The following is a 14,692-nucleotide window of genomic DNA, read 5'->3' as shown; positions in this document are numbered from 1 at the left end:
CCTCCCAGAGCCCACAAAGCACCAGGCTTTTGGCCATGCTGCACCCGTGCATACATGTGACAAACATGTTTTCAGCACTTACTATATGCCTCACCCTGTATTATAAGCTGCAGTTGCCATAGTGACAGACAAACATCCCTCTCCTTGTGGAGCTGACATTAGCATAGGGGAGATGGGCAATGAGATTAGTAGTAACTCTAACAAACACTTTATCAGGAGTGATAAGCGCCTAGGGGTGAAGAGGATCTCAAGCACCAGGAGGTGAAATTTGAAACAGGTGGCCAGAGAAGGCCTCACTAGGAACACAATACTGGAGCCAAGTCACAGAGTAGGAGGGGGTACATCAGATGGAATCTGGGGGAGAGCATTGCAGGTGGAGGGCACAGTTTGTGCAAAGGCCCTGAGGTAAGAACATCCAGAGAGAGGAAGTGAGCAAGGGGGTGAGTGGGAGGAGGTGAGGGCATGGTAGTGACCAGTCAGATTGTGCAGGACCTTAAGGGATGCAGGGAAGATTGTGGCTTTTACACCAAATTAGGTGAGAGCCACAGAGGGTTATGAGCCGAGAAGGGACATGCCTGACTCAGGTGGTTGCAGGCACCCTCTGATTGTCGGAATCAGTTATTATCAGCCCTTGTTGCTTCAGCCTACTTACTTCCAGCCAGTCATTGTGCCTGGGTGACACCACAGGCCTGCTCCCATGTGTCCTGGAGAGGGGCCAGGCCAAAAGACATTGCTCATTCAAGCAGAAACATGGGCCTGGCCCCGAGTGAGGCAGTAGGGAGGGAGGGAGAGAATCTATGGACCCTGGCCCAGAGCATGGCTATGGGACAGGAAGAAAGGCAGCAGCACAAGCTTAGCCCTGGTGTTTAGGTGGGAGAAACCACGTGGAAACTATTTCTTGCCTAGGAAGCTCAGTAGGGCAAGGCACTGGGGGATCAGACCCAAGACACAGAGGGATATAGTCATACCCGACTTGTCTGAGGCCACCTTTAGTGCACGTAGAACTTGGGACATATTTTGAAAGGTCCTTCCTGTTGGTAAATGAACTGTCCACGTAGAATGAGTTGGTTAGGATTTGCTGACATCTGCTGGAAAATTTCCTTCACAATATACAAATCTGGTTTATGAGATAAGATAGAAGGGGCCCTTGTGTAGCGCACACCCTGCCCAACCGAATGTAGCAGCAGTGTTTTCTCCTCTGAGTGGAGACCTTCTCTTTGGTGACTTTGCTGACAGGTAGCACACCCCAGTGGACTACTGTTAGTCTTACTGGGGTTATGCTGGAACAAGCCAGTGATACACTGCTCCCTTCCTTTTATCCCCTGCAGGTGCTGCGATATTTTGACTACGTTTTTACAGGCGTCTTTACCTTTGAGATGGTGATCAAGGTGAGTGCAGAGAGAGCTGGAGCTCCAGGGTGTTCTGAACCCTTGAGAATGCAGCCCTGGTTCTGGTGGCTCACACTGACGATTAGAAATGCCCGGTGTGTTGGAGGAGCAGTAAGGAGGCTGTGTGGCTGGAAGTAATGAGGGCAGAGCAGGAAGATGACAGCAGGCATGTGATGGGGGCAGATTGTGTAGGGAGGACTTTATCTTTTACTTTGAGTAAGGCAGGAGCTGTGGGGTGTTCTAAGCAGAGGAAAGACCTAACTCCGGTGTCCATAGGTACCCTTGAGCAGATGTGGGGAGGACAAGTGTTTGCCCTGGTCCCAGTGGGCAAGGATAGGGGCAGAACCAGGCAATAACAGGTGACAATGGAAGAGGTGAGAAGTGGACAGATTCTTGGGAGGTTTGGAAGGCAGAGCCAACAACGTTTGCTGATGGACTTGAGACAGAGTTGTCAAGGAAAACTCCAAGGTTTGGACCTAAGAACCAGCAAGTCAGAGCTGCCTTCTATTAGGTGGGGAGGAGCCGCCTCTCCCTACTCCTCCCCTGAATCCTCTGGCCACTGACCATCCCTGTAGGATGAGGTGGTCGCTGGGGCTCTCCCCACCCCTCCCCTACTTCCTCTCATGCTGCTTCTCTCCCAGAGGCTATAAGGGTGAGTACCACACCCCAGGGCAGAGGTAAAGGGTCTAAGTACCCTCTTTGTCCCCTTATAGATGATTGACCTGGGGCTCGTCCTGCATCAGGGTGCCTACTTCCGTGACCTCTGGAACATTCTTGACTTCATAGTGGTCAGTGGGGCCTTAGTGGCCTTTGCTTTCACGTAAGTATCCTCATGAGGCATCTGCTTGCCTCTGTACTCCCTACCCCCAGCCTGGGGCCACCCATTGGATCAGGGGATATGTTCTTGGAGTGTTGAAATAGGGAATGTGGATTCTGGGGATGGTGGGAGGCACCAGCATGCCACCAGGAAGAGCTGTGGTTGGCTTCTTGCATGACATCCACCATGGAGGAACAGGAAGAAGGGACCCCCACCTTCTACCTCCTCACACAGCAACAGGCCTCAGCCATGTCACCAACCTCTTGCTGTGCTACTTTCTGTAGACTTAGACTCACCAGGACATTTCATCCCCCTTCTGCTCTACAGGTGCTACCCAACCTGCTGTCTCTTTGGGGAGCCCCTAAAAAGACAATCGGAAAGTGAATGTGCATGAGAATTTTCACCCCACCCTGTGCCTGAAGGTCCCATAGTTATAGACTTGGTGACTCCCTTTATATGTCTTTCACTTCTCCTGGCAGTCCCAGGACACTCTGCCCTCTGAAAGGCATCATTATGCAGCTCCAAGATGGTGCCCTAGTGGTAGGCAGACTATTCCAAGATGGTGCCCAAGGGCTGGGCAGCCATTCCCAAATGGCATTTGAATGCTGGGCATCCATTTCAAGATGGTACCCTAGGGCTTAGTAACCATTCCAAGATGGTATTTCAGTTCTGTGCAGCCATTCCAAGATGGCTCCAAGTTCTGGGAGGTCATTCCAAGATGGCTTCTGAGTTCTGAGCGGCCATTCCAAGATGGCTCCCAAGTAACCATTCCAAGGGCTGTGCACTCTACCTGCAATGTTCTCACTGGCCATTCCAAGATGGCGCCCTAGTTCTAAGTAGTCATTCCATCATGGCCTCTGAGTTCTGGGCATCCATTTCAAGATGGTACCCTAGGGCTTAGTAACCATTCTAAGATAGTATTTTAGTTTTGGGCAGCCATTCCAAGGTGGTCCCCAAGTTCTGGGAGGCCATTCCAAAATGGCCTCTGTGTTCTGGGAGATCATTTCAAGATGGCTTCCTAGTTCTGGATGGCCATTCCAAGATGGCCTCTGAGCTCTGGGCAGCCATACTAATGGCCCCAAGTTCTAGGAAGCCATTTCAAGATGGCTTCCTATCTCTAAATGGCCATTCCAAGATGGCCCCAAGTTCTAGGTGCATTTCAAAATGGCACCCAAGGCTGAGTAGCCATTAGCCCTTAGATCCCTGATACACCTAGCCAACTTAGCAGTATATTCCTCAAGTTGCAGACATTTGGATCAAATTAAAAATACCTAATAAGTGCCTACTTCAGAAACAAATCTTGGGGACCCTGGATGTGCCTATCATGGTGGATCATTCCCTGAAAGGAAGGTTTTGAAGGGGTTCTGACCCATAGTAAGAAATCAGGTGCCTTCAATTCAAGACGCTCTTCTCAGCAAATCCAAATCTTCTCAGCAAATCTTGAATAATCTCCCTGACCAAATAATGAGAGCCCAGTTTGTCAGGAAGGCCAGAATAGTGGCCCACTTTCGACAGAAGGGCTAAAGTAGGCCATGCTCAGATTCTTCTCTGGGAACACAATGAGGTCAAGTTGTGTTAGAAGAACAGGAAATCTCCAGAGTTTCTGTTTGCCTCAGAGCTGGAAGAGATGTGTCAAGAAAGGTTGGGGGGTGGATTATATTTCTTTATCTCTCACTGTCTCCTCCTCTTTCTGTCTTCTCTCTTCTTGAAATGTACCCTTCCTCCTTTTCTTCTCTTTCTCCTTCTCTCTTTCCCCACTTCCTTCCCTCTCCTTAAAGTATTTGAGTATTTACTTGGCAATTAGAGTGATGAAACAAATTGTAAAAATAAAAAAAAGGCAGGGAGGGAGGAAAAGAAAGAAAAACCAATGAATCAACTATTTAGAATATTATATTTTATATGGCTAGTATAGAACATGAATAATTTTAATAAAATGATAAATACAAAATAATCAGGCTTGGAGCCCAAAGCTCAGTGGTTAGGGTGCCAACCACATACACCAAGGCTGGTGGGTTCAAACCTGACCTGGGCCTGCCAAACAGGTACAAGTACAGCCAAAATATAGCCAGGTGTTGTGATGGGAGCCTGTAGTCCCAGCTACTTGGGAGGCTGAGGCAAGAGAATTGCTTAAGCCCAAGAATTTGAGGTTGCTGTGAGCTGTGACTCCATAGCACTCTACTGAGGGCGACATAGTGAGACTCTGTCTCAAAAGATAAAATTAAAATAAAATAAAATACATTTAAAAAATAATAATCGTAAGGTTTAACTGCAGACCAAGCATGGTGACTCATGCCTGTAACCCTAGCACTTTGGGAGGCCAAGGCAGGAGGATCACTTGAGGTCAGGAGTTGAACACCAGCCTGACAAGATTTCATCTCTATTAAAAATAGAAAAATCTGGGTGGTGCCTGTGGCTCAAAGGAGTAGGGCGCCAGCCCCATATGCCAGAGGTGGCAGGTTCAGACCCAGCCCTGGCCAAAAACTGCAAAAAAAAAAAACATAGAAAAATCTATCCAGGTGTGGTGGTGTGCCTATAATTCCAGCTACTTAGAGGGCTAAGGCAGGAGAATCACCTGAGCCCAGGAGTGTGAGGTTGCATTGAGCTATGATGGCATCCCTGCACTCTATCCAAGGCATCCATTGTATAAATGAATGAATGAACAAATAAATAAATTAAATGCATGGCAAATGAGGGGAGGGTGCCAAAAAGAAGACAAAGAGTCCATGTTCTTAACATATAACAAGCAGTTACAAATCAATAAGCAGCACTGCACCTCAACAAATAAATGGGCAAAGGATAGCCACAGAAATTTCATAGGATGCTGACATCTAATAAAAATGGGGTTAGGGGAGAATCAACCCCATTGGAACTCAGGGAAATGTAAAACAAAACTAAGATAAAATTTATTTCCTATCAAGTTGGCACTAGTCTTTTAATTTTTTTTAAAAAAGATATTTGGATAGTACACAATTTATGTGAGAATGTAAGGAAATATGCCTTTCTCTCCCTCTGTTGCCTATTTATGCCAATCCTTTAAGATGTTGGATAGGCACCATTCTAGGTACTGAGAAAATTTAAATTCCAGGGTACGGTGGTTCAAACTAGTAGAAGTTCTACTACTTAGGAGGCTGAGGGAGGAGGATAGCTTGAGCCCAGGAGTTTGGGAACACCCTGGGCGACATAGGGAGACTCTGTCTCAAAAAAAGAAAAGAAATAAAAATTCTTTTTAATTCTGAAAAGCCAAAACATTTTACCACCCTCAGCCTGGAGTGAATCTGTTTCCTGTGGTAATAACCTACATGTTTCACCACCCCTCTCTGTCTCTCCCCCCTTCCCTCTCTCTTATTTTCTCCTCTTTCTCTCACTCCTTTTTCCTCTCTTCCCTCTCTCTCTCTCTAAGTCCTCTCTCTTTCCCCCTCCACCATCCCCACCCTCACTGGCCCTAGGTGATGTGAACACCACCTGAGCTAGGGTCATGAAGAAGGCCAACTTTCTGCCATCAGTGTGTGGCATCAGGGGACCTGCTCTGCACTGTATTTGACTTGGGGGTGGGAGGTGTCTTCAGATGCTGGCAGAGCCCAAGGCAAAGGAGAACAATCTCAGGCAGGCACCCCTCCATCTTTTCTCAAGCCGATTTGGACAAGGTCTGCCCCACAGTTTCAGAATCTCCCAGGGCTCAGAGGACCAGGGCCAGGGGAGGAGTAGCTATGACTGTCAGTCACATCCACCTGTCCACACACAGTGCCCTTTGCCAGCTGTACCCTTGGTGATGGATTTTGCCCTCCGTAGGTCCTCCCGCTGGCCATCCCTGGGTGTGACACAGCATAAGTGGTACCAGTCCCTTTCAGCTTACCAGTGGCACCTTACTCCCAGACCTCTGTCAGAGCTGGACTCACTTTAACACCGAGAGTGTGGCTATGCTGCTGGCCTGCCCACCTCCGTTCCCCAAGTTGATCCCCACAACTTAGGAACAGGGTAATCTTCAAAGGACCCAGGAACAAAACCTGTCAGCCATTGAGTTTCTGCTGTGATGAGCCATCATTTACGATATACTCTGTTCTTTGGAGTTACAGTGAACCTCATCTCTAAGCAAATCTAATCTGCAAAAATAAAAACCCAGAATATTTTTCTACCAGAGATCAAATATCAGAATGATCCTGTGTTAGAAAAGAGTCGGCCATGGGGAGTTGATTTGGGGTTTAGACTTTGGAGTTTTCTTTTTAAATATCATATTATACAAGGGCATTCAAAATTAGCCTACAACTCCCAGGAATTCAGCAGCCTATTTGTGGAGTGGAGCTTTAAAAACTGTCCTCATAAAGTCAGTCAGTACAGGCTACCCTGTAGCCTCGAAAACCCCTGCTTTGAATGTTTTGTATATATTTTTTAATTACTATGCAAGGAAAGGGTCAAGACAGAAAGTTCAAGCCATCCTGTCAACTCCAGCAGGCTCATAGATCTCACAGGAATTGGGAGATGTGGGATTTTGCCAATGGGATCCTTGCAAATGTCTGGGACTCTCATGGGTTTTTGGAAGAGCTGATGGCCATGGGCCTTATAGTGAGAACCTTTATATGATAGCCAAAAGGATGGGCGAGGAGACCCCACCCCCTATCACACTCTCCCCAGGGTAGGGCTACAGGCCCAGTACAGCTGGCAGGCACCTTGATCAAGCCACTCCTGCATACTTGAGAGCCAAACTACCAGAAAAACAGAGAAGGAGCCCTTAAGCTGCTACTTTTTTCCCAAGAAAAGTTTCAGAATCCTTCCCCCAGCTGCAAGTTTGTGGCCTCTTTTGCCTGAGCTCTCTTACCCTGTGAAGACTGTTTAACATCTTTCATTGTTATAACACGATGTGACAACATCATCAGAAGACACAGGGGATGCTCTGAGGGTCTCAGTCTGAGTGCTGAACCCCAGGTCCTTTGCTTTTTTCTTTTCTGATCTTTTAACTTGTTTTGTCTGTCCTGTGTGCCCAATTCCTTATAGATAAGGCTGAGAACCCCAACAAGTGTCATTAACCTTATTGGTTTAGAAGAAGGTCCCCCAAGTCTGTCTGGTTTCTCTCTACACATGGAAGTTCTTTAGCCTTTCTGTGCCTCAGTTTTTTACATAAATTAGAGAAACTTAATTTGATAATAATAAAAACAACAGCCTTCTTTTATTTAATCTTTGCAAAAACAGCAGGGGTGGTGGTTCTGTTATTATCCTATTTTAAGGTAAGGAAACTGAGGCTCAGAGGACTGTGGTGGGAAGTGTGTCTAGCAAGATCACTATAGTTGGGTTCAACCATCAGAGTGAGGGGAGCTGCTGTCTCCCACCCTGAACGTGGAGGCTCACAGTCAGCAGGAGACTTGGCAGCCCAGCCAACTATGCTCCTTAAGACCAGGGCATGGAGACCCAGGGGAAGGGAGGAGGGGAAAGGAGCATAAGATTGTTCCCTTTCTTGTTGAAAAGAATCTTGCTGTTTTGGTCTTTGTGGGTCAAGGCAAGGATTCTACCCTCATGTTGTGATTGTGGACCATCTCGTAGGAAAACTATGCCTGCGGTTCCCCCAAGGGATGTGTTGAAGCTCTCCCGAAAGTTTTTGCCCCTCCCACACCTCTCCCAGTTATCTCTGTGTGAGTGTGTCCTGCTCCATCCACTGACTGTATCCCATGTTCCTGTGACAACCACTAATGCACATTTCATGAACCATCACACATGGTATCACACTCTGTGCCCACGCATTGGGGCAGCCAACTGACTTTTCTCAGCAGCTGGCGGATCATGAGCCTGCCCTCACTGCCAAGAGTCCATCTGATACAGCTCCTCCTCCCCCAAGGCAAGACCACAGGCCAGCACAGCTGCCAGAGCACCTTGATCAAGCTGCTCCTGCATGCTCAGGAGCCAAACTGTCAGGAAGCCAAAGAAGGAGGCTTCGTGTCACTGCTTTTTTATCCTCATCTTCAAAACAGCCCCTGCCCCCAGAAGGAAGTATTTTTCTTGTGTGTGATGAAATGGAAGGAAGATCAGAGTTCAAAATACGCACACCTGGGTTTGAATCTCAGTCTGCCACATCCTAACTGTGTGCCCTTGGGCAAGTCACTGTCCTCTGAGCCTCAGCTTCCTCATGTGAAAAATGGGCATAATGGTGCCATCTTCCCACAGGGAGAGGCAGTGACATTCAGAAGACTGCCATCTTATACCTAAAGTCAGCAGACTGATGAAAATCACTATCATTAAAAGTTCCTTTGATCATCCATAAAGCATCTGAGAGTGGTGGCTGGCACCTGTAGTCCCAGCTACTTGGGAGGCTGAGGCAGGAAATATGAGGCTGAAGTATTAATATAATCATGCCACTGCACTCCAGCCTGGGTGACAGAGTAAGATTTCATCTCTAAAAATAATAATATCACTACTGCACTTGACTAGTCTTAAAAATATATAAATAAATAAATGAATAAAAATAATAAAAAAATAAAAATTGTAAAGATCATCCATAAAGAATAAATCTACACAATTCTATGTCTACAATAATTCCTAGGTTTACTGAACTTTGAGAACCACCAAGATAGACTACAAGAAAAGAGAATAGAGGATGATGAGATATTTGAAATATTTATAGGCATTTAAATCATTCTGTATTTTTTTATTTTTTATTTTTTTGAGACAGACCCTCAAGCTGTCGCCCTGGGTAGAGTGCTGTGGCATCACAGCTCACAGCAACCTCCAACTCCTGGGCTCAAGCGATTCTCCTGCCTCTGCCTCCCTAGTAGCTGGGACTACAGGCGCCCATCACAGCTCCCTGTTGTTTTTTTGGTTGCAGCTGTCATTGTTGTTTGGCGGGCCCAGGCTGGATTCAAACCCGCCAGCTCAGGTGTATGTGGCTGGCGCCTTAGCCGCTTGAACCACAGGCAACGAGCCTCTGTATTTTTTTTTTTTAGTCACTAGGTTCCAAAGTGGCAGTGGGCAGTGAGCTAGTGGGATCTGCCTGGCAGTAGGGTTTCTGCATCCTGACGGCAGTCTATAGTCTGTCTAACCTGGATCTTCAGTCACTGTTGCAGGCCCTTAATGAGACCACGCCTGACTCCAAAGATGAATCACAAAAGATTCTTGCCAGATTGAGAGCTTTCTTCAAGCCCACATTTGCTCAGAAGACGCTTTAGAGCTGCCTCTAATTCTATCCCAAGTCAGAACTCTGCTGATCCCTCCTTTGTAACTTAAAGAACAAAGCCAAGGTCATGGCTACTATTTATCAGGCATCAGGTTTCCACAGGCCTGTTTTGCAGATGAGGATAATTAGAGGCACATTCAGTATTTAAACCCAGGTCCCCACAACTTCGAAGCTTGTAACCTTTAAGACATTCCAAAACTTCCATCACCAGAATCTCTGGAGAAAAGGGAATAGTGTCTCCAGCTCTTGGCAGTGACTTTCAATGGCAATTTTACCTTTGGTAATTGACAACTTTCCAGCTGCCCTGCTACTTGGAAATTTGGCTTTCTTACATGGTGTTGGTCAGTTCCAGGGGGCCTGCTGAGGGTGGGTCAGTTGAGGTGGGGGGGCTTCCAGATGGAAGGATGGACACTGGTCGGCCTGGGCTGCCTTGCTGGTGCCCGGGCGGGGACAGGGGAGTGCTCAGGTGTGCGTGTGTACGTGTGTGTTCTGTGTTCTCTCTTCTGAGGCCGCTTACGATCTGTCTCTCCCTCCGATGCCACCTCACCAGGAGCAGTACACGGTAAAGTCTCTCTCTCTCTCTCTCTCTCTCTCTCATTCCGTCTCTCGTAATCCATGCCCTGGTGCAGCTGCTTCATCCTGGGCCTGTTTCCGTGGCCTTGTGTCCTTGCTGCCATCCTGTCGCTTGGAGTGACCAGAACCCGCTCCCTGGAGAGGAATTCTAAGGAGTCTTGGCCACTGCCCCAGCCATGACCCACCAGTTCTTGCAAAGAACAGAAAAGGCCATGGGCAGCCTCCCCAGGGTCCACTTTCCATAGGGTAGGCGAGCTGAGTGGGGCATGAAAGTCTCCACCCTCCCAGTTGGGAGAAGCTTTGAAAAACTCCAAACTGCTGGGAACTGGACTCTGAAAACCGGAAGTAACTGCTGCCCCGAGGGTCCTCTACCGTCAGCAAAGTGGTTGGCAAATCTGGTTTGCTATGAGAGCATCCAAAAACTCTCCTTGGTACATCAATAAATACAATTGTGTCTTAGTCTCTCCAGAAAGAGTGATACCTTTTGGAAGACAGAGCCCTGAAATTGGCCATGGAATCATTTTCAGATGAGCAGATGCCCATGGAGATGTGTTCCCAGATGTCATCCCTATGACACATCAAGATTTTAGCCAGTTCCGCATGCAACCTAGATGTCCAGTTGCCTGACGTTTTTTCCTACCAGCACAGTATTGTAAACTTAACTTTAGTTTTGAAGGGAAATTTTGTTTTTTACTTTACATCTAGGATTGCTAACCTTAGGTAGAACTGCAGGAGCAAAGTGAACCTAAGAGGCGAGGAGGCCTTATTGTTGTACCTGAGCTGGGTTCTTTGTTAAAAGGGACATCAGTGAGCATGAGGGGTGTTAAAGCCCCAGCAGCCTCCACCTGATGCCTCCTCACTGACAAAAGAAGAATGTGTGAAAGGTGCCTGGAAAAGAGAGAATTATTTCCTGGGTGATTTAATTTGGTGTCCCTGTTTGGCCTAAAATTATTGTGGTGACTGTCTCAATGTGTGTCTCACATTTGAGTGGGCACCGCCTTGAGATAATAATGATGACATTGCTTTAAAAAAGGAAAAATACACCTGCTTAGACTACTGAATGCCAGAGCATGTCTCTGCCTAGTGGGCTAAAATACAGTTCTCTCCTTTGTGCCCTAAAAAAAAAAAAAAAAAAAAAAACCTGAGTGAAAGGAACCCTTAAAAAGCAAACAGTATGAAGAATGATGTTTTTGCACCTAGATACTCAGACACATCCCGGTGGGAGTCTCTGGGGCAGCTTTGCCAGTGAGCTGGGAGGGATATATTTGCTAGCTGACCTAACCTGGACCCATTCCTGTGTGTCCTGAGGCCACACACCAGGTGCAGGCTAGGGGCGTGGGGGCTAGGGGAAAAGAACCAAGAATAAAGGAAACTAAACACATAGAAGAATAAATCACAGTGTGAGCCCCTGAGGAGTTTAATCTGGATGCTGAAGAAAGAAACAAACATTAACTCCAAGACAGCAAGACAGAGCCCAGGGGAGCCTGTCAGGGGACATGTAACGTGGGCTTTGAGGTCTGCCTTGTTTTGTGAATGGAGAACAAGAGGAAGGGTGTTTCTAGCAGTGGAAACAGTCTGTGCAAAAGCACACAGAGGCAAAAGAGTATGGCTGGGCTTGGGTGTATAGCAACAAATGGGAATGCAAATGGTAAAGGTAAGTTGGGCTAGATTTCAAGAGCCTTGAATGCTGTGTCAAGAAGTTTGCACTTGGTAGCACCCATAGCTCAGTGGGTAGAGTGCCGGCCACATACACTGAGGCCGGTGGGTTCAAACCTGGCCTTGGGCCAGCAAGAATCAACAACGACAACTACAACAAAATAAAAATAGCCAAGCATTGTGGCAGGCACCTGTAGTCCCAGCTACTGAGAGGCTGAGGCAAGAGAATCACTTAAGCCCAAGAGTTGGAGGTTGCTGTGAGCTGTGACACAACAGCACTCTACTGAGGGCAACATAGTGAGACTTTGTCTCAAAAAAAAGAAAGAAAGAAAAAGAAAAAAGGAAAAAAGAAGAAGTTTGCATTCGCTCTCCTAGGAATTCAAATGGTCCAAAAAGATTCTGAGCAAGATAGTGACATGGCCTTTGGCTTTGGCCATTGTGTGTGAAAAAGATGGAGAAGAGAGAGACGGGGTGGGGAGACAGCTGGAGATGGGTGATGGGGGTCGGGCCTAAAGTGATGATGAAGGCGGCGCCTGTGGCTCAAGGAGTAGGGTGCCGGTCCCATATGCCGGAGGTGGCGGGTTCAAACCCAGCCCCGGCCAAAAAAAAAATAAATAAATAAAGTGATGATGAAGATGGCAGATGTTGAGGAAGGTGACCCTCTGCATTTGGAGGTGGAAGACAGGCAGTTGAATGTGACTTGGGGCACATTCAGGGTTGGGCAACGGGGCAGATGGCAAGTACTGTAACCACAAGCTCTCTTGGTGCTCCTACCCCATGTCCTCCTCCTGGAGGCTCTGAATCATGGGCAGCCAAGAATATCCTGGTATCCCCATTCTGCCTCACTAAGCTCAGGCCCAAGCGACCTTAGCCTGAACCTCTCTGGCAAAGATGGGCTCAGAGACAATGAGGTGAAAACCATGGCAGTGGTTACATCAGCATCTGAAAGGACCAGCACCTAGTATTTCCTCTCTCCCAGGGCTCAGGGAATCTGGTGTGGGGAGACAGGGGAACTGGTATAAGGACCACTTTAAGCATTTTCCTGAATCCCATTGGAAGGGGGAGAGAAACCCCATTTTTTAAGAGCCTACCAAGACCACTTTTAAAGACAGACACATGGACGGCCAACTCCCTAGTGCTAGGTCTCAGGGCCACCCCATGCAGCTGCTCAGGCCTACCCAGGTGGCAGCAGGCCTTCAGCAAAGCCTGAGGATCAGAACCACAAAAATCCATCTGCTCACTGGCTCCCCAGCCCAAACATAGCAGATAAACTAGACCTTTCTTCACCAGGAAGGGCAGGGCTGTGCCAGCCTCACACAACCCCAGACTCTTAGGACTGGGAAAGTGGGTCGTGAGGATCTACAGATCACCCCCACCCAGCCTGACCTCTCCTTCCTCTCTTCTGAACATCCCTCCACAGTGGCAATAGCAAAGGAAAGGACATCAACACAATTAAATCCCTCCGAGTCCTCCGGGTGCTACGACCTCTTAAAACCATCAAGCGGTTGCCAAAGCTCAAGGTGAGACTGGGAGATTGGGGTGATGGCAGCAGAGGGAGGGAGGGACCCTGTCGGGGTTTTCAATGTATAGTTGAGCAGATTGTACACTGCTCAAGGACACCACATTGAGCAATTGAAGGAGGTGCTGATGATATTGTATCCATTATATATGAATATACGTATTATTATAGCTTTCCAACAGATGGCAGCAAAGCAAATTGACCTAATAAAAGCTGTATATTATGGCAATTTTTCATTAGATGAAATGTCTTGAGGTCAGGATCCCTTTTCCTAATTTACAGGAAGGCATCATATGGGTCAGAAAAAAGGAGGGGGCCATAACCATGATTGGGAACTGGGAACTAGGTTTCTTATCCCACATAACCTTTGACTTTTCATCTGCCTGTTTTAGGTTCCAGTATCTTCCATTCCAAAATAGAGTAAACCAACATTTCCCAAAGCCTTGTCACTCAAGAAAATTTTAAAAGAAATAAAACTTAGTCATTCAGTTTTCTTGAGCACCTCAATTTGTGCTTCATCTGAGGGCCAGCTGTATTATCTCTTAGGTAATACTCGTACTTTTTTAAAGTCATTTTATTTTTTACATAAGTGAATTTATTTTAAAAAGAAATACTGGCCCAGCATGGTGGCTCACTTCCATAATCCTAGCACTTTGAGAGGTTAAGGCAAGAGCATCGCTTGAGACCAGGAGTTCAAGATCAGCCTGGCAATGTAGGGAGACCATCCCTACAAAAAATAGAAAAATTAACCAGGCATAGTGGCACACACCTGTAGTCTTAGCAATTCAGGAGGCTGAGGTAGAAGGATTGTGTGAGCACAATGACACCATTGTGCTCTAGCCTGAGTGACAGAGTGACCCTGTCTCAAATATATATATATATGTGTGTATATATATATATAAAGAAATGCTATGACAACTTTCTTGAGTTGGAAAACCAAAACCCACTGTTAATAGAAAGTAAAACTAATTATCTCTCTGTTTAAAGAAAAAGATACTGTTAAAATCTACTCCAATATGGTTGCTGCCAAAGGCTTTGATCATGGACACCTGCTCTTTCTTGGTTTAAAAGGGAAAGTATCCAGCTGGGCACGGAGGTGCATACCTGTAATCCTAGCTGTCTGGGAGGCCGAGGTGGGTAGATTGCTCAAGGTCAGGAGTTTGAGACCAGCCTGAGCAAGAGTGAGACCCCATCTCCAGTAAAAATAGAAAAATTAGCCAGGCATGGTAGTGCCCACCTGTAGGCACAGCTACTTGGGAGGCTGATGTAAGAGGATTACTTGAGCCCAAGAGTTTGAGGTTGCTGTGAGCTATGACACCAGGGCACTTTAGCCTGGGTGACAGAGTAAGACTTTGTCTCAAAAAAAAAAAAAAGGCGCGGAAAGGACCAGTGGTAGGTGTTAGCAACTAAGTAAGACTTTCCCCTTCACGCAAAAGAATAAAACAGAATTGGAGAGAAAGAGTAACTTTGTTAAATTGCTATGCAGCCTTGGGCTCTTATATCACCTAAAAGTATCTCTGATAGTCCACTTTTAGAAATATTAATAAAATATTTTGTTATGAAAAAAGAAATGTGGCTGCCCT

At 46.8% G+C, this 14,692-nt stretch overlaps 1 protein-coding gene across 14 annotated transcripts in view; it reads left to right on the top strand.

Annotated features, from left to right (window-relative positions):
* The window catches only part of CACNA1A (calcium voltage-gated channel subunit alpha1 A), a 358,837-nt gene that overhangs the window by 293,091 nt on the left and 51,054 nt on the right, over positions 1-14,692 (top strand). For all 14 annotated transcript variants that reach the window (XM_053584930.1, XM_053584936.1, XM_053584931.1 and 11 more), the window contains 3 exons: positions 1,329-1,388; positions 2,102-2,208; positions 13,011-13,110. In XM_053584930.1, the coding sequence (XP_053440905.1) occupies positions 1,329-1,388; positions 2,102-2,208; positions 13,011-13,110 (267 nt within the window). The remainder of the gene's footprint in view (positions 1-1,328; positions 1,389-2,101; positions 2,209-13,010; positions 13,111-14,692) is intronic.

The sequence above is a fragment of the Nycticebus coucang genome, chromosome 3, assembly GCF_027406575.1.
Source record: "Nycticebus coucang isolate mNycCou1 chromosome 3, mNycCou1.pri, whole genome shotgun sequence".
Classification (NCBI taxonomy): Eukaryota; Metazoa; Chordata; class Mammalia; order Primates; family Lorisidae; genus Nycticebus; species Nycticebus coucang.
The sequence above is the reverse complement of the archived record's forward strand: the minus strand, read 5'-3'. Positions and strand labels throughout refer to the sequence as shown.